The 21,400-nt window shown below is 39.6% G+C and overlaps 1 protein-coding gene across 2 annotated transcripts in view; it reads left to right on the top strand.

Moving 5' to 3' along the window:
* LOC145303554 (uncharacterized) overlaps nt 1-21,400 on the top strand; it is a 322,732-nt gene that overhangs the window by 235,324 nt on the left and 66,008 nt on the right. For both annotated transcript variants that reach the window (XM_080145059.1, XM_080145060.1), the window contains one exon: nt 3,734-3,845. In XM_080145059.1, the coding sequence (XP_080001185.1) occupies nt 3,734-3,845 (112 nt within the window). The remainder of the gene's footprint in view (nt 1-3,733; nt 3,846-21,400) is intronic.

Here is a 21,400-nt window from a genome sequence, read left to right as displayed (position 1 = left end):
TTTCACTGGATTGGAATGTGATTTGATAAAGGCCAAGCTTTTTACATTTTAATTTATATAGCTTCAAGCATTTTTAACTTCTTGACATTGGTTTTGTGGTGTATTATTTGCATGTTGTAATATTGCACCAGATTCTGTATTTATTATGCATCAGAAGGCGATATGATAGAGTGGTTGTTGTGTAACCGTTGTAATCGACATAACAATTAGTTTTATTGTTATAGGAGCTGCACTCTCTCAAAAGGCGTTTGAACATTAATGAGGTTGGTTCGTCCTAGTGGTTTGAGGGTAGTCATTTTTATATTACTACTAAATTTTCGGTTTTAAATTTTTTTAATAATAAATGATAAATCTAATGTTATTGTTGTTGGTGGAGGAAACATATCTATGGATAATATTTTTATGGCCTTTTCATCTAAAATTATATATATATATATATAGTATATAAACTAAGTACGGGCAAAATGAATGCCGAGGCTCAAAATGTAAAAACATCCCTTTACTTAAAAAATCACCAAAAATCAGGAAATTAACCAATTTTAATGAAATTTTCAGTATTTATCAAATAATGATCACGGAATATAATGCACTAATTATTTGTATTTAAATCTGAGTGGAGATGTATTATTTTGTTCAAGCAAAAAATGCCTTTACTAAATTTATGGTTTTCAGTAGTAAATAAAAAACGCAAGAATTTATTTTTGCTTTTTTTATATAAATAAAGCATCGTAATTTGTAACAATAAAAATAAAAAAATAATTTTTACAGGAACATTATAAAAAAAGCCCTTAAAGTATATATATATATATATATATATATATATATATATATATATATATATATATCGTATTAATCAATTCGATATAACTTGAAGAAAAATGAATTTCTTGAACTACCGATATTACCATTGAATTAAGCATTGTTTATTTAATATTTTCACACAAAAAATTTATAATAGCAAAAATATTTCTACTTTTTTTCTTTAAATTACAGATTTCGCATAATCTTTATATGCAAGATTTTAATAATTTCTTTGCTCGCAAGAACGTGAAACTTTCAGCATAACATAATTTCTATATAATCTCGAACAATAAAAAAAAATTAATTTAAAAACAGGAACATAAAAAATAATTAAATTAAAAAAATGATAAAAATTGATACAAACGTTCAGAATAGGAATGTATGGATGCACGTCTGGGAAAAAAAGAAAGAAATCTGACACCCCAATCTGCTTTTACTTTCATTTTGAAACAGCATTTCGATTGGCTGAAATTTTGGGCCTCCTTATAATCGTGTTTACATTTTGTTAGTTTGTTGCGTTTTTGGCAAACGGTAAATTACTTGCTTTTTGAGGGCTAATTAATTATTTTTTTGCACAAACAAAGTGTTTTTTTTTTATTTAATTCACTATCTTAGGACTTTACTTTACTAATTATCTTTGAAATAGACCCAGAAAACTAATATCTTTTAAAGGATTTTTACAATGAATTTATTCAACTTCAAAATTTAGCTGAATTGGTTAGCTCGCCGTGAAAACATTTTTCATAACTTTTTTTTCACGTGTACAAATACTTTTTTCCTTTAGGAAATTTACTTTAGTCTTTAATCTTTCAAATACAATCAAAAAGTAGTCGGAAACCTACAAAAAAATTATGATTAATCGGCTTTCAAGACTAGCCCCCCTATTTTTGCCTGCCCATTTTTGTCCATACCTAATATAAACTGTGTCAATCGCTTTATTGCAGATTAGTAAAATATCAATATTTCACTAAATATATGTCATAATAAAATGAAAATTGTACCATCAAAGGGTTGCTTTAAAGTTAGTTATTCTCCAAAATTTTATTCAAATTCATGCTACTGTTCATCACTTTATTGCAGATCTCTTAAGATGCCCAAAAATCAGGCGATTAAAGGTTATCGAAAAGCAAAGAATAGTTTCTGGACTCATAGAATAATTGTCCATCAAAGATTTAGCCATGGAGCTGAAAAGGAATCCAAAAACCTTGGCCTCATTCTGGAACAGCCGAACACCAAATCCAGAAGAATAAGGACACCAGGAGAAACCTTTCACCTTGTGATATTCGGAAAATTCACAGGGATGTCAACCGAAACACAAACAGCACCAGTGCTTCCGTTTTTTAAAAAGCTGGAATCGCACCAAGATCCGGGCAGGCCAGATACAATGTGTTGAATGAGACTGCAAAGAACATCAAACCTCTTCCAATGCCTCCATTGAGCAAACCACATAGGGAAAAACGAATGACTTGGACACAGAATTACATGAAAATGGATTTCCAACAGGTCCTATTTAGAGATGAGACCCATGCTACTTTTGACGGTCCGGATAGATGGACCAAAGTTTGAAACCCAAACGGAACTCCAACCCCTTACAGAGTTCATCACCAACAAGTAGGTGAAGGCATCATGTTTTGGACGGGAATCATTGGAGATAAATTGGTTGGATGAGTGCCAGAGGGTGTAAAGCTTACCAGTAATGCATACACAGCCTTTTTGGATAATCATTTGTCGACATGACTAGATGACCTACCATTGTCATGTTGCTTTCAGATGAGTTTTATACATGAGAATGTACCATCCCATTCTGCTTGGGGTGACTGCATCCTTCCTTGAATCTATGGGATTCGTTAGGAAAACTCTCATGACCTGACCACCGAGTTCTCCAGACCTTAACCCCATTGAATATCTCTAGTCAATATTAAAAAGAAGAGTTTATGAGGGAGGAGAGCAATTTACTTCAAAGGATACCTTGTGGAGGAACATAGTTGATGTTTCTAGAGCCATAACTCCTTTTAAGATCAAACAATTGACTTCTTTGTGGAACAAAAGGTTGTTTTAAGTTATTTTTAAAAAATGGTGGATATGTCGATAAATAATTGATTTATATGAGGCTTACACCTAGGATATGCTTTTGTTTATTATTCTTTGACAAAAAAATATAATAAAAATTAAAGCTTGCAAGATAAGACATTGTATTTTTGTCCTAAAACAACATTTTAATGACCTGCAATAAAGCGATGGACAGTAGAAATTCCTTGATAAAAAATAAAATGTCATAACTTCGTGAATATCGCATAAATTTGAATAAAAATGTTGAAAATAACTAACATTAAAGCAGTTGCCTGGTGATATAATTTTCATTTTGTTGTAACATATATTTAGTAAAATATTGATATTTTACTAATTTGCAATAAAGCAATTGACACAGTGTATATATATATATATATAATTCTATAGAAGCAGGAAGAATGTAATTATCCATCAATAATATTCCCTAATTTTTATTAAAAAAGGATAAAAGTCTTTGTAGTTTTTACCTATAACATTCAATTCTGATTTATGAAGTGTATGTGGCTGGTTCATCTATAATTATCTCCTACTATATTTCTATCACAGCCAAGAAGGGAAAATTCAAACGGTAAAGAAGAACTATTACTTCCTGAATCACTACAATTATTAGTTCCTTCAATTATATATGATATCAATTGTTTAATCTCTAATTTTACTTACATTTTATCATATGCAGAAAAGAATATATTATTTTAGCAATTAATGCCACTTTTTTTCCTGGCGTTTTTAATCTCCTTGATAAAGTTGATCATGTCTCTCTGTTAGTTTATATGAAGGTAACATTCTTACAATTATTTCTAAAGAACTTCCGGCTGTAAAACGAGAACTAAAACAATGCTGTCTTGATGTTTATTGTTTTTAGATTTGAAGACGTGGATGAAATAACGAAAGATTTATCTTTTGATTGTCAATTATATGAACAACAGCAAGAAGACATTCGTTCCAGTCTTCAAAGAACAGAGAAAATACTCTTGGTAAGTTGCTTCTTTCTTTGGATTAAAACTTGAGAGGAACAGAAGGAAGAGACATTGTAGCAGCTAAAGCTATTACTACTACTACTACTACTACTACTACTACTAGAACCACCATCACCACAACCACCACCACCACCACTGCAGAATAACGATGTCTAAAATCATTTAATGTTTGCTGATTTGAACTTGTGATTCTAATTGGAGCAAATACTCAATTTCGATTGGTTTTTCAGTTTTCTTCAGCAGTGAACAGCTATGTTTTTCTTCTTCGTCCTCTGTGATCTTCTATGTTGACTCATGTAAATTCCGTCATCCCTATGGATGGTTCGTCTGCTCAGTTCTTAAAATAGCTTGTTTTATGCAGCCCAGGATAATCTAATTTGCATACGAACAGCAAGCATCCATGTTACTTTCACATAACTGTCAACAATAACATCAGCTGTGCATTGCCATTTTGGTTTTTCTACAGTCAAATAACATTCAACCATATGAGCGTTTCTGAGGTAAGTCATTTTTGCAATCGCTACAATTTTCTTTACAGGTTTAAAAGCGGGTTTCGTTTGCATACCAAAAAATGAAGTTTGGTCATTGTATATGAGTGACATCGGTTTGCTAAGTAGCTTGGCTTTCTCATCAACCAGAAAGTGGAAACACAATTCTTTATATAACAACTAACAACAGGTGTGTGGCTCCAAGAAAGATTAGTTTCTGATTTTTTTAAATCCCAATCGAAAGAGAGTATTTGCTCCAATCAGTACCACGCACTCAAGTCAAGCAAATAATTTTCATATCATTATTCTGCGGTGGTGGTGGTGGTGGTGGTCGTGGTTGTTGTTGTTTCTTCTACTGCTACAAACACACACGTGAAAGCAAAATAAATATGAATCCCTATCTTTACTCCAAATAGTGAAAAGGGAAGATAATTAAGGCAGCACTATTAATAGCAGTATAGCATTGAACAGTGTACAACTAGTATAATTCCAAACATTCACTGCAAAATGTCAATGCGCTTCCTTAAATAAGCTTCCAGGACAAGTGCTCGGCTCACATAAGAGAATGTTTCTGATTGGTTAAATCCTGATATAGGGAGCCAATCAAATCATTCATGCTAATTAGTATTACGCAAACATTGAATGATTTTAGACATTGTTATTTTGCAGTTGTTTTTGTTGTTATAGTAGTGTCACTGTTTCAAATCACCGCCTCCATTTTTTCTTCCTTCTTTCTTTCTTCGCCTCCGCTCCTTCTCTTACCGGCCAAACACGAGTGAAACGTTTGCCAAACATGAGTGAAACATTCTCCAAACACGAGTGCATTCACCAAACACGAGTGAAACGTTCGGCCAAACATGAGTGAAACATGCGGCTAAGCACGAGTGAAACGCATGAACATATATCAACAAAACACCAACAAAACAGGCGATTTAATTTTTACCCTTTAGACGAAATTAATTTAGATGCAATCAACAAACTCCCAATCTACTCTTGAGTGCATAAATTTCGTTCAGGAATTAAATAGAGTCGTTTGTTTGTTTTCATGGGGACCAACCTCACTAATATTACGTCGGCAAAATGAATACAGCTCATTCTGGCCAAGTCAGGGCAACTCGCCGATAAGATAACTCCCAGGCAGAGGCGACTCCTGAAGCCACTCCAGAAGCTGGAGACAGTGGACGGCCTATCGACTGCGGATCCTACTCATTTTAAAAACGCTCCTCTACTCATGACCTTTGTGCATCACACGAGGGTGGGACGCACCAAAGCCATGTGGAACATGATAGAGGCTGCGAAAACTGCGATCAAAGATACAAAGTTGGTGGAGGAGGGGCACGACTCCCTCAAACAGTTGGCGAATAGGTGCGAGGGGAGAGTCCCGTTGTACGTCCACCCTTCGTTCTATAGAACCATAAAGTTAACCTTCCTGCTAGATGTCGGGGGAATTGCGCAAGATGGACGGGTCACGTCCGAGTTGCTTTTGAGTAACCTCGCCCAATCCTGCGGCATCCTCACTGCAAAAGACTTCAAGCCGGTGGTTGACACTGAGTAGGCATAATGGCTATCTTTTTGAGCTAGCTTGAACGTGAGGGGCATGAGGTGCCGAAGCAAAGCCGCTAGAGTACTGAGGGACCTCATGTCCATGAACATAGATGTGGCCGCGCTGCAAGAAACTCACTTTGTTTCAGTTGACAATCAGTGGGTGCTAGAGGGGCATTACGATGTCTTTTCAGCATTCGGTGACCGTCATAGTAGGGGGGTGGCCTTGCTAGTTAGATGCACTCTTTCTGCAGCGGTTAGCGTTGTGCACACGGATGCTGATGGCAGACTGGTCGTGGCCGATGTTGCCATTGAAAATAGATCATTTCAAGTCATCACGGTTTATGCGCCTATACCACACGAGAGAGAGTTTCCTTTTTTTGGTGGTTGGAGGTGTTTCTCGGGGGGTTTGGAACAGTTAGTCCTAGTGGGTGATTGGAATGCCATCCTTGATCCCAGGGTAGATAAGGTGGGCGGGACTAGCGGGACGGATGGGTGTGACACCAATCTGTCTGATCTGATGGCTTCGTGCGATGTGGTCGATAGATTCCGGGTGGATCATCTGGGGCGGGAGACGTGGACGTGGCTCTCTAATAGGCCCTCCGGTCTGGGTACCTACCTGGATCGGTTGTTAGTTAGAAGAGGCACCCTCGATTATACTACCTGTTCCACATTCCACTGGTTAGGTCACTCCGCCCACAAACTACTTGTGGCTCGGATCAACTTAGATAGGAAGCACAAACTGGCTAGGTACTGGAAGTTGAATACCTCCTTACTGAAGTTGGCCGACTTCCAGGAAAAGCTGGTCGAACGCATCAAGAAAGGGTTAGTGGGGGGGGGGGTAACCGGGAATAAGTGGTGGGTTAGTGCCAAAGCTAGCATTAGGGACTTCTCTGTCAAGTACGGTTAACGCCTCGCACTAAATAAGGCCAAGGCAGAGAAGCGTCAAGAGGATAGGTTGGCCTGGGCGGTGGCAGGGGGGGGGGCGCCCTAGAGATAGAACTAGCCAAGGGGGACCTGAACTGTTCGGCTAGCGAGCGATGTCAAAGCCAGGTAACTAGGGCTAGGCTATGTAAGGTGTCCAACGAAGCCGTGAATGCAGACGCTTCAGAGCATAGAGCTTCACTCGGGCGCAAATCAGTTAATTACATCCGAGAAATCCAGAGCCCGGAAAGGCACTCGTTAGTGTCATCTCAGGAGATTTGCGAGTGGTTTCGGGTTCACTTCAAGGATTGCTTCGCACAGCTGTCCAGGCTCCGCATCCAGGAGTTTGACAACTATTTGGCCAGCTCGCCCCGCCTGGAGGCGGCCTGAGCGGCTAGTTGTGATGGTCGGGTTGCAGAGTGTGAGGTCATTGCTGCGTTGAGGCAAGTGGGATATGACAAATCACCCGGACTCGATGGTCTGCCCTATGAATTGTACTTGAGGCTGTCGCACATATTCGTTCTCATTCTGACGAACGTGTTTAACCACTGGTTTGACACGGGATCCATCCTGAGTCAGGTTACCAAGGAAGTGGTCACACTTCTTAAGAAGAAGGACGGGTGTGTCAGGGGGCTAGATGACTATGAGCCCATCACGCTCTTAAGGGTCTACTTCACAAGATTTCCAGCTACGGTATAACTGGAAATGTTTTCTCAATCATTAAATCATTTCTCTCCGATAGACTCATAAGAGTAGTGGTAGATGGACAAAAATCGGAGGCCTGCAATATAAATGCTGGAGTCCCGCAGGGGTCAATCCTGGGCCCAACTCTCTTCCTAATCTACATCAATGACCTCCCTACTTAAATCATTCGTTGACATCTATGCTGATGACACGACCATCTACGGCAACACATCAAAGGCTGTAAATGACAAAGTTCTCTCTGATTCTCTCTCCTCTGATCTCGAGCGCGTGGTTCAGTGGGGGAAGATGTGGCTGGTTACCTTTAACGCATCCAAAACCAAACTCCTATCCTTACATCATCAACGCTCTGATCCCCAGCTGGCATCAATTGTCATGGATGGCTCTCGTCTGGGTGAGGCCCCCTGTTTTGACAAGCTTCTGGGTTTGACCTTTACTCCTGATCTGAAATGGAACACGTACATCAAGTCTGTTGCCAAGGTTGCTGGAAAGATGATGGGATCCTTCTACCGCTCCAGAAGATATCTCACTACTGATGCAATTCTCTATCTATATAAAAGCCAAGTACGTCCAAGGATGGAATACTGTTGCCATATCTGGGCAGGAGCGGCCAAAAACAACCTATTATTCCTTGACAGAGTACAAAATAGACTTTGTGACTTAGTGGGGGATGCCCTTTTCTCTACCCTGCAACCTCTCTCTCCCACAGAAGAGACGTTGCGAGCCTATCCTTGTTTTATCGTTATTTTCATGGCAGGTGCTCGTCTGAACTCCAATCTCTGGTCCCCCCTCGCCAATCTTTCACGAAAAACACCCGTCTAGCTGAATCCACTGTGAAAAATTTCCCCCACTCTATATCTGTGCCTAAATCAAAACGTGGATTCCATGAACAAAGCTTCTTTCTTAGAACTGCACGCCTGTGGAATTCTGTTCCGTCTGCCTGCTTCCCTCCGGACTACAACTTGGATGTCTTCAAGTCCAATGTTAACAAATTCCTAATGAACCGCCCCCTTAAGTAAACACTTAATCAAATCTCCACACTAACGTAATGTACTTGCAATAACCCTTATCCCTGAGTGGCTTCCGGACCTTGATAAGTGGTGATCACTGTATAAAAAAAAAAAAAAAAAGCCAAGTACGTCCAAGGATGGAATACTGTTGCCATATCTGGGCAGGAGCTGCAAAAAACAGCCTATCCTACCTTGACAGAGTACAAAATAGACTTCGTGGCTTAGTGGGGGATGCCCTTTTCTCTACCCTGCAACCTCTCTCCCATAGAAGAGACGCTGCGAGCCTATCATTGTTTTATCGTTATTTCCATGGCAGGTGCTCGTCTGAACTCCAATCTCTGGTCCCCCCTCGCCAATCTTTCACGAAAAACACCCGTCTAGCCGAATCCACTGTGAAAGATTTCCCCCACTCTTTATCTGTGCCTAAATCAAAACGTGGATTCCATGAAAAAAGCTTCTTTCTTAGAACTGCACGCCTGTGGAACTCTGTTCCGTCTGCCTGCTTCCCACCTGAGTACAACTGTGATGTCTTCAAGTCCAATGTTAACAAATTCCTAATGAACCGCCCCCTTAAGTAAACACTTCATCAAATCTCCAAATTAACGTAATGTACTTGCAATAACCCTTATCCCTGAGTGGCTTACGAGCCTTGATAAGTGGTGATCACTGTGTAAAAAAAAAAAAAAAAAAAAAAAAAATGCGGATGTCAAAATTTTGGCCAGAGTTCTTGCGAATCGTTTGAAGGTTGTTATCGCCGACTTGGTCGAACCGGATCAGAATTACGCTGTGAGATCGATTCAAAACAATCTGCACTTGATTCGCACGATCATAGAAAACTTAGAAGATGACACCGAAGCCGCACTGATCAATTTGGATCAGACCACGGCATTCGACAGGGTGGACCATCGATTCTTGGGATCTGTATTGGAGGCTGGCGGTTTTGGGCCTGACTTCCGCAGATGGATCTCCATTCTGTATGCTCGGCCGACGTCAGTTGTGCAGGTAAACGGGGTGCGGTCAGCGCCGTTCGCAGTTTCCCGGTCGGTGTGCCAGGGGTGCCCGTTGTCTCCCCTGTTATATGTCTCGCGTTAGAACCTTTCCTGCACAAGCTGAGGACTGGGCAGACTGGACTGACCCCACGCGGTATTGAATTGCCTAACGGTGCGCAGGCCAGGGTATCCGCATTTGCCGATGATGTCACCATGTGCGTGTCGAGCCATCGTGACATTTTTGCGGTAATTAAGGCACTCAAGCAGTACAAAAAAGTCACAGGAGCAGTTGTCAATCTTAGCAAGTCCGTCGGCTGAGGTTGGCTGCCTGGCAGGGCTCTTTAGCCCTGCCAGGCTCTTTTGGCTGGACAGACAGCCCGGTTTGCATACTTGGAGTTTGGTTCGGACTGGGCCTCCAGATTGGCAAAAAATGGTCGGATGTACAGGCAAAGGTCGGAGCGTTGGTGAGGACTTGGCTTTGGAGGGGGTTGTCCCTCAAAGGTAGAGCGGAGGCGTGTGCTACATACGTCTTTCTGCTCATCCTTTACAAGCTGGCTGTACTTCCCCTGCCTGCGAATCGTCTTGCGGCTTTGACCCGATTGCTCTTTTCCCTGTTGTGGAATGGGCGGCAGCCACTCGTCCGTAGACAGGTCTGTACTCAATGTCCGATTGATGGGGGCTTGGGGATGCCAGATTTGATGAGCCACAAACGTGCCAAGAGGCTGGCATTCCTGAGTAGAACTCTGGTAGAAGAATCTGCATGGAGCCCTGTTGTCGGTAGAGCTTTTCCCAACCTCATCCCCGATCACTCGGTCGAAAGTGGACGCAAGCCGAGAAAGCAGCCGTGGTTCTACGACGAATACCGAGAGACGCTCAGAGTGTTGCTGGGGTTTAGTGACCTTGCCCGGCCTAGAAGGGAATTTTACAGGGAGTTAGTGGAGGGGACCGCGTCGGATCCACTAGGGGAGCGGCTGCGGCTGTCGGATGGGGAGGTGTGCTCTCTGTGAAATTGGGCGCCAGGCTGGGGTTACCTCAACACCTCCGAGTTTTCCCTGACCTGGTGACTGGTTAGGAACACGCTTCTTGTTCTTAATGGCAGGCGTCACAGTTACAATGATGAGATCAACCCAAATTGTCCTCAGTGCGAGGAGGAGCACGAGGAAAATGTCGAACACGCTTTTTTCGAGTCCTCCAAGCTACAAGAATACTGGGTGTATGCCAGCGAGGTCACAGCTTGCATCGTTCCTGACCAGGCGATGTGCCTGGATTTAGCATCCGTGGTCTACAATGCAGATCTGCTGTGGCCTAGGGAGGAACGAATGGTGTTCCTAGCGATCTTAGGCGTAGCTAGACTAGTTGTGTGGATATCACACATAGAGATAGGGCGAGGGGGGCATCCAATCTCTCATTACTATCTGATTTTGCATTTTAAACATCAACTTAAAATCAAAATCAGATGTGATAGAAGGAGGCTATCCCGCTCGGTATTTAGTCGTAGGTGGATACACACCGCTAGTTTGTGCGCGTTCACACGAAACAGGCTCGAGTACATGTTCCCTGCCTAGGCATGGCACACACCGACTATAAGAACAAACAAGAAAATCCCATCATGGTGGATCAATCCCTTAGCTAGTTGGTATGAATGAATCTCAGGGCCCCTTTATTTATTTTTTAGGTGTTAGTATACCTCCAAGAAGCCCGCACCCAATACCCAATTTGACCCTGTCCATCCCCACGGCACACATCTTAGAGATCATCGTACATCTCCACAAACCCCACCCATTTGTTTTGTCCGTAGACTGCCCACTCCCACTTAGCCAAGGACTCCCTTGTTTTCGGTTGTGAACCGGAAAACAGGAAGCATTTCGGAATTAGATTAGGAAGGGAGGATTCCTGCTAACACATCATCATTAGCATTTTATTTGGTTTCTTTATTTTGTATTATTGATATTTTTCCTTATTTAGGGGCGTTTTAAGGCTTACATCACCCCCACCTTCACCCCCATATATCATACACATCACAACTTTCATATTTCATACACATCACAACCTCATATATCATACACATCACCCAATTTTTGTATATAAAAAAAAATCCCTAATATATATATACGTTAACATATATATACATATTAGCATTGTAAATATTGTAAATATGTCATTTTCATCTCATCTGGGTAGATTTCAAATAGCTTAGGTTCATAGAGTGAATGCGGTATTGTGGTGATTGCAACTAGTTTTAGGGAATAGATCAGTGGACGACCCCCGACAACCCCCACCCCCAATTCCTTTATGGCTTCATACCTAATCATAAAGTTGTAGCATTTTTTGTTGTATAACGCCTGTCTGACACTTGTTGTATGCTTTAAAAATGTAATATAATTTTCATGATAAATAAAGGCAACTCACCTAGGGAGCAACGACTGACGCTACCAGTCATGTTGTCCGAACCTACCAGCAGCAGGAGCAGCCATTCTGAGCAGCAGTTCAAACAGCCCTTATCAGGGCTAATAAGTTTTTTCACAAATGCGATCCACTACTGCTTGCTTCCTGAGACCCACCAGCAGCGAACTTCACTTCCAGTCTCCAGTGCTCCCGGCTCGCTCCAGCACCAGCTCACTCCTGCAGCTTTCCAGCCCTTAGTGCCTCTCAGCTCGCTCCAGCGCTTCCAGATTACTCCTGCAGCCTTCCAGACCTTGGTGTCTCGTACAGCCTCGCCTGCCACCTTGCTCGCATCTGGCTCCCTAACAGTCGTCCATTCCTTAACACTGATCCCTTCGTCCTCAGTGTCGTCCGTGCCTAAACACTGATCCCTCTGTTCTCAGTGTTGTCCGTTCCAAAACACTGATCCCTCCATTCTCAGTGTTGTTTGTTTCCTTTAACACTGATCCCTCTGTTCTCATCAGTGTTGTCCGTTCCTAAACACTGATCCCTCCGTTCTCAGTGTCATCTGTGCCTAAACACTGATCCCTCCGTTCTCAGTGTTGTCCATTCCTAAACACTGATCCCTCCATTCTCAGTGTCGTCCGTGCCTAAACACTGATCCCCCCATTCTCAGTGTTGTCCGTTCCTTAACACTGATCCCTCTGTTCTCAGTGTCGTCCGTTCCTTAACACTGATCCTTCGTTTCCAGTGTTGCACATTCCTTAACACTGATCCCTTTGTTCTCAGTGTCCACCATCCGTTCCGGACCACCTAGACGTTCAGCTGATCGTTCCAGACCAAGCGAGCAACCCTGAACCACGCTACGTCTAGAGTACCTGTTCCCGACCTTAGCCTACAGTGACGTGCAGCCTTCCAGGCAACCAGCATCCAGATCCAACGATTATTTTTTTGTTTGCTTCCTTTAAAAAAATAAAAGGCGAATCCTCGCCTTTAACCAAACAACCCGTGTCTGTCATTCTTCTTTGCCTTTTTGCTGTTTACCGTTTGCCTGCGTCTATCTTGTTAGTTGTTGGGTCGATTGTCCCTTGGACGACCGGCCCCGCAACAGTAGTAGCAACTACTACTGCTACTAATTTGCAAACCGCTTCTCTGTGTTGTTCTAGTAGAAACTATGATTGCTACAAGTTGATTGGGGTTTTATTTTTGTCCAATGTTGGATCTGTCATTTCTTATGTTTGGAATGATAAATCATGTGATGACGTGTTTGTTTTGCATTGGTTAATTCAATCAATAGCATTACCAAAATATGAAAGAATGACACAAGAAATTACTTGTTTCTGAATTTTTGAGATGAGGATTGATAATTTGGATTACTTGGTCTACTTTTCTCATTGTTTCGGCTGATGTAGTGATCAAAAATGATAAATAGCAAGATTACACATCTAAAAAGCAAGAATAGGTCGAAGGCTTCCAACATCTATACCAGAATTGCTCCTCAAAGGCCCGTAGCGTAACTGATAAAGTACTAAGTAATATTCAGTTTTAAGTGACACTCTTTTGGTGGTTGAAGGTTCAATCCTCAGTGTAGGTGATACTAAGAATGCAATTGCGAATTGCTTTAAACTTCTGCTCAATCATTGCTGATGGGACAAGAGCATGCTACCCCTGTGGATTAAATAAAGGGTTGCATTCAAATTTCCACACAAATTCCAGAGTTCAATAAGATATACCTGAAGAAGGTCGGAGGTTACATGAGCTGAAACGTTGTGAAAATACCACCCACGACGAGAATAGTAGTCAGAATAATCCAAATAATACAAAAAAAATAGTTTTTCATTATTTTTTTATTTATTTTTTTTTTAAATGCTTTGAGATGAGTCTTCATAATTTGAGTATTGATTTTTGCGGACTGTTATCTGCATCTACATAGTTGTTTTTTTTACTTCGTTTCAGCCAACTATTCCTCTGGCCTTCTTCAGAGCCCGTGATGCAGTGGATAAAGATGTTGAGTCCCTATGGTTCCAGGTGAACATTGTCTAAAGATAGCAGTTTCAATCCTACTCAAAGCAGGCCAGAGGATTAGTTGGCCAAAACATGGTGAGACAGCAACAACTATGGAAGGCAGTAATTACTACAGATACAATTACAAGACTCAGCTTTCGTATCCCATTGTGGTTAACCACCTGAAGAAGACCAGAGGAATAGTTGGCCGAAACGTGGCGAAACAACAACTATGAAGATAACATCCCCGCCCCACCAAAAATCAATATATTTTTTCTTTCTTCGCTTTTTCAGCCAGTAATAACATTGTGGGGCATTGTTTGGACTAGATCCGTGATACACATTAAAGCAAAATCTCTTACACGTTTTTGTAGCAGTCATAAATAATGACATTTTCTCGGAAAACTGTCTCTGTTAGGTGTAGTATCTCTTCCTCAGGAGGGAAAAATAAAAAGAAACGTGTAGATATTGACGTATACATTTTGACAGGGCAACTAATCCATGCACACTTAGAGTGATCTCCCTTAGACCATTTGCTTTACCCAAACCATATAGTACACGACACTAATACAGACAGCAGTCATTAGAACTCCTAAATACACGCTTTAAGTAAAATACGCAAAAATTAATCATTTATATCCATTAAAAAAAGCTACAATAATTCCTAACAATACTTAATATTCATCACAACTCGTGTCCTAGAAATTGATTTGATGGTCAGTTTGCGACCTTGACTTCCAGAAACAAAGAAATAAATTAAAAGAAACTATATATAAAACAGACAAAAGAAAGCCTTGCCGAACAGTTGTACATTATTATTTAGAAATTTCATTCTTAACATGTGGAAGCGGGGGAGGCTTTGTTAAAAATTTTGTATTTTTACCTAACAACTTCAACAGAAGATACCATAAAAATTGAATTCAACTTGGAAATCCAATCTGAAAAATAACACAGTTCATAAACTGCAGAAGTACTTTAGTTTTTAAATCAAAAAGCACTTTGGTTTCTTTGTAAACCAGTTAGCCATTTTAATCTTTTACTGTAGAGTGTCTGTTGAGAGTTTTGAGACAGGACATACGAGGTGCCTTCAATAAGTTTCCAGACATTTTTTTCGTAAGGGCACTTTTATTGATAGTATATACATGAAACTCTAGTCCCCTTCGAAGTAATCTCCTCTGGCTGCAATGTACTTGTACTGTTCCAACAACTTTTGGAAGGCCCCATGGAAGTACATTTGTGTGATCATGTCAATCACCCTTATCACAGCCTCTTTCATCTCCTGAATGTCTTATAACGACAGCTTCTAAGGTTTTGTGCAAGCCTGTTTAGTCTAACACAAAACACGCGTTCACATCTGAAGCCACTTTTCTTGTCATACACATACGCGCACACAAACATACGCGTGCGCGTACACACATGTACATATATTCACGTTCACGTACATACACTCACATTCATGTGCATACACACACATGCTAACGTACACACATGTACGCACACATACGTGCACACGTACGCACACATGGGCAACGTCACTTCCCTTTAAAGGAAATCCACACATGCGCAAAAGACCACCGGAAACAACTTCAAAAGCAAGAGACCTAAGCTTTTTCCTTCTTTTTGATTCAGCTCCCGACCTGAGCGGTCAACGGACCAGCCGCTCTCATCGGGGCGTGTGCCCGTGGGCTTCACACCCACTGCTACTATGTGGGGGGCAAGAGCCGACAGACAGTACGTACACCTTACATGCTTTCTCTCTCCATGGCCTGGATTGATTTTCTCACTCTCTCTCTCTCTCTACAACAATAGATTTTCCCTCTCACCAGCTAACAGCGAGAGACACACGTCAAACTAAACACGTGATGCACCCTTTCATTTAATTTGTTTCTTCACGAAATAAATTCTAGTTCGTTTATTTCAATTTAACACGTTGTTCGTTCCTTTCTCAATTCAATTCATTTTACCTATTTATATAATATATCCACCAGTTTGCTACAGTTTTCCCTGAGCTTAGAAAATAACCAAAAGTCACAGGGAGCAAGGTCTGGACTATAGGAAGCGTGAGAAACTGTCTTGATGTCCATCTTGTTCAAATAGTCTGTGACAAAGATGGAGTTGCTGACTGCACTCCCGGAGCAAACTTTGTGCAAATCTTCCACATCTTCAGTTCCTCGATAATAATTGTGTGTACAGTTCCCACACTGACATCAAACTGTGCACTTTTTGTCTCTGTAGACACACGACTGTCCTTATCCATGAAATTCTTTATTTGACCAATCGACTCTGGTGTTCTGATTTCATTACTTCTCCCACACCTTTCATCATCCTTCACAGACTCCCTACCTTCCTGGAATCTCTAATGGCACTCAAAAACTGATGCTCGATTCATGCAAGATGGTCCAAAAGCAGCCTGAAGCATTCCATACGTTTCCGTGACATTTTTTCCAAGTTTAAAACATAATTTTATTGCATATTGTTCTTCTAAAGTGTCCTTACGTCCAGATTGGATTTTTGAACTTCACCAGCTGTAAAAATCAGGCTTTAGTAGGGTGTATTCCAATTCCTGCTGTAGCTGTTTATTTGAACCTGGAGGCATAAAAATTGGTCAGTCATCTCATAAAATGTATAGCAATCAAATACTGAATTTTCAATAGTACTGCAATTTTAAATAAATGCCTGTACAAAAAAGTCTGGAAACTTATTTAAGGCACTTCATAGATATTTTACTAAGTTAAACTTATTCAGATATGTACAGGTTCAACTTAGTAAAATATCAATTATTGAATAAGAAAAGTGGCACCAGAGTCTGAACGAAAACACCAATGTCTTCTCTGCAATAATATGAATATGTCTTTTATTAAACTGGAACAAACTACAGAAACGTAGAGATGCAAGTTGAGTTGCTTGGTTGCCAGGGATAAAGGTAATATGATTCTAGTTGATCTTGAACTTATTCACGCTCCCTCATAACTATGATGATGATGGTGTGGGGGTGGAGGAGACAGAGAATGCCAGTCTGTCTACGTTGATGTCTTGACTTGAACTGGTTCGTATTGGCTAAGGAAAATAGCTGGGCGGAATTCAGTAGGATTCCAGTGACTTTCTAATATATAAAAACAAAAGAGATCTTTCATGTACTTGCAACAATTTGTACCAAATAGGATTGAATCGTAAAAAAAATGTGAATTTTATTAATGTTTTCATGGGCAACACTTTTTTAAGTGTGTGTGTATATGCATGGGGGAGGGAGCAGTCTCACCTTGTATCTTCCACTAATTGCTGCTTGTCTATTTCTCCCGTTCTCCAATACCCCCCTACCACCACCACCACCACCACCACCACCACGACTTTGGATAAACAAAGGCAACTCAGCCTTGAACATTAATAAAAAAAAAAACAAACAAAAAAAAAAAAACACGAATAAACCTAGAACCCTATCCTCCAACTCCATGTCTCCTTCTCCAACATCAAGGTTCTACGTTCCAACCTCCCAGAGGTTGAAACCCAATTACAGGAGACGAAACCGGACATAAAGACACTTTATCAAATCTCCAATACTAACGATTCCTACGATACTATCTCATTGATTACTGTACACGCAATAACCCTTATCCCCGAGTGGCTTTCAGGCCTTGATAAGTGGTGACCTCCATGTAAAAAAAAAGAAGAAGAAAAGTACTTTAAGAAAGATTTTAGTAATTTATCGTTTTTTCTTATTGAATCACTTTAATTACTTTTAATATTGACAAAACTATTGCACACACACACACATATGAAATGAGGGCAATAACATTACAAATGAATAACAGCAAACATAATTTTTTTTAAAATCATGCAAATTAGGTATATAAATAGTTTTACTTGTTCTCTACTACAGGTTTACCTCGGTACTCAATCATAATTTGTTCCAGATGTTTGTTCGAACACCGACATGTTCAACAACCAAAACGATATTTCCCTTTCAATTAAGTGAAATAGAATTAATTGGTTCCAGAGTTTTAAAGTCCTTTTTTATCCTTAAAATTTGAAGATTTTATACATTTAATTGCACTGCCATTTCATATTCTTTTGCAAGCACCGACACACATATTCCTCTTTCAAATTTCGCTGTCAGTTCCTTTTGAAATTCGATCGTCGTTCGCACAGTTTTCCGTTTTTCACTCGCTTTACTGCTTTTATTTCTCTTTTGGTAAAAGAATGTCCATTTCTTCTTTGTTTCTAAAGTCTTTACACCACGTTAAACTGATTATTTGAACAACAAAGGTTTTTTTTTTTTGCAATTAATTACTGTCGTCCCAAGATACGTCTGCTTCATTCATCGTTTTCATTCATTTTTTTTTTTAACACCTTAAGGTTCTTTGTCGTCCCACGCAAAAAGGGGGTTGACCAATCGAATTATATGGTTGGTTGTGGTGCCATGCTGATGTGCTAAAAATAACTGACACCGTCTAAACTGTTGAAGGGGTTGCGATGACACTGTTCTGAATATAAGTTTCGTCACAAAGGTCAGACTCGTGTGGTGACATCGTCAGAGTAAGGTTGGATCGTCACACTACAGTCCAAAAGTATCATGACCAGTATAAATTACAATATTCCATTGAGGAACACCACTGCTTGTTTACATTCAAAGCGAAACCAGTGGTTTGAACTTTGGAATTTCATTTGACTATCAAGACAAGAAAATTTCCAACTTTTGGTTCGATCACCAAAACGTTTGACAACCTAGGTATCACTGTGTGTGTGTATATATATATATATATATATATATATATATATATATATATATATATATATATATATATATATATATATATATATGTGTGTGTGTGTGTGTTATCAAAGAGTAAATCTTCAACAAAGCAAAACTTATCAGTATAAGAAAAGCTTATCACTATCAAGGGGAGCAGAAAACGATAATGATGAAAGATGAAGGATAAAAGTCCTATATAACTTTATTATATCATCAAAACAATTAGGAAAAGTTCAGGAGAAATTTAAGAAAAAAAACTCTTTAAAAGCTAAATTCTTCTCGTTAGAAGAAGAGAAAGACCAGAATTATACAAAATGCAAATATAGAAAAAAACAAAAACGTATTAAACAAAATAAAAAAAGATAATTAAAAGAATCGTTTTTGGCATCGGAAAATAGCCACATTTTTTTTCCAATTTCGATACTCCAAAATGTCCTGATTTTTCCGATTACCTATTCCGATTAAGCATTCCAACACTATATATATATATATATATATATATATATCTCCATTTTTAAGGATAGATTTTAAACTCTTCCCACAAGGTTACCAATACTACAACCTAAAAGGTTATGAAAAAAAAAACTACATTTCACACATTTAATTCTAAAAATTTACATTTTTATAAAATGAAGCATTTTACACTTGATCAAAATTATAAAATCAGGGGAATAAATTGTTTTTTTAGTTCAGTTACAGATTAGCAATCACTGTGTAAAGGTGTCACCATGCCTAAAGCAAGCAAAGTTGAGCGTGCTTGAATTTTAGATATCCATAAGCAAGGTTTGTCACAGCAAGCGATCACAGCTAAGGTAAATCGCAGTAAAACTGTGATTTGCAAATTTCTCAAGAACAGTGAGAATTATAGAAAAGCAAAATCCACTGGTAAGCCCCCAAAACCTTCTCCTGCATTGAATAGGAGAATAAGACGGGTTGTGGTGAAAGACAGGGGACTTTTTTCTAATCAAATTAAAGCAGTCACAGATACTGATTGCAGTCCAGTAATTATCAGACGACACTTACAACAAAAAGTCATGGTAAATAAAAAGTGTAAGCAAATTCCTTGCCTGTTTCTATGACACAAGGTTGACCGCTTAAGGTTTGGTCGTGAATATCAAACATGGGATGTTGAGAAATGAAAAAAAGTTCTGTTTTCTGATGAGAAAAAATTCAATCTAGATGATTCTGATGGTTTCCAACAATATTGGCATAACGAAAACATGCCTCCTGAAATTTTCTTCACACATCATAGTGGTGGAGGGTCCCTAATTGTATGGGGTGCTAAAAAAAAATTTGGTAAACATTGCCTTTAACTACAATACAACACAACACCGAGAACTCTAGCTGGGTTCTTGAGAGATTTTCAGGTGTGTTAAGAACGTGTAGCAGAGAAGAGATCTCCCTGCGAGATCGAGCGAGAGTTAAGCTAATGTACATATCGACTCACGCAAAGAGCATAAAACCGGTTGATGCAAAAAAAGGCAAATGATACATGCTATTTGAGTATTCATTGCGACAAACGGACCTCGCTAAAAACGGATCTTACATTTAAATCTACCGCAAATTAATAGTCTTCTGATATAAAGATATATTTTTTCTATATAACAACATTATGGTGGCCATGTTGATTTGGCCGATAAGCCAAAAAAACAGGGACCCGAACCTTGGATTAACGAGGCTCTCCTATCAGCAGGTGCAAAGTACTGGGGCTGCTGTATTGCCATTTGGTGAATGGATTCTGGACCATGCAGTAGCTTCTGGTGGGGCCTCTCGATGCCATATTAGTGGGTAATTGTTACGGCTTTACCTTTTCATGTGCCACAAAAAAAAAAAAAAAAAAATTTCTTCATTTCTATTTCTCTCTTACTTTCCCTCTCTGTCCTGCTTCAAGCAAGTCTGTCGACCTAGTCCACAAATCCCAAAACTCTATCATGAAAAATTTCAAGAAAAAATCCACCATTAACCCGGATCTCCAATTCCCAATGTAGACTTCCACTACCATGTCTCCTTCTCCAACATCAGGGTCTATGTTCTAACTTTCCAGAGGATGAAACTCAATTACAGGAGGCTAGCCAGACCTATTATTTCTAAGCAAAACTGGCATTGGACAGACTATTTTTCTAGATGAGTTCATAATTAAAGGATACTCTAACTTCTAAATCTGCCCCCCCAAGATCGTCATGGGCATGGAATATGTGCCTATATTAAAGATGGCTTCCATGTGGTAGGGATATCTCCAGAAAATAGAGACTGCAGTGGTCAAATTTTTTTTAACTTTGACTCCAATTTTGACCCCTTAACATTTATTGTTTTGAGATCAAATCAAATTAAAAAGTTTAACCCATGTCCAAGTAACCTACATTTAAAATTTCAAGTGTTTAGACCAAAAATTGACGGAGGAGTTTGGTAGAGTTTTCAAAGGTCAAATCGTTGAACTTTGACTCCTTGACAGACAAATTTCTGGCTGAAAACCGATTAAAAGATTTTCTCAAATTTCAATACCCCTTATGTCAAATCTCGAGTCAGTAGACTGAAAACTGACAGAGTAGTTTGGTAGGGAAATGTACACACATACACACACAAACACACATAATTTCATTTTTATATATAGATAGATTATACATTTAGTTCAGTTTATAGCAAGCTACACTAGACTCACAAGTTTTGGTAGTTTAGTCTATGAGAATGAAGTTTGGGAAATGATACCAGTCTTTCCCTTCTGATCTCAGAATTTATTCAGATGTTAAATAGTAATAGACGG

This window comes from Euprymna scolopes, chromosome 19 (genome assembly GCF_053919585.1).
Source record: "Euprymna scolopes isolate OS-2025 chromosome 19, ASM5391958v1, whole genome shotgun sequence".
NCBI classification, from domain to species: domain Eukaryota; kingdom Metazoa; phylum Mollusca; class Cephalopoda; order Sepiida; family Sepiolidae; genus Euprymna; species Euprymna scolopes.
Note: the sequence above shows the minus strand (reverse complement) of the source record. Positions and strands in the feature narration are given on the sequence as shown.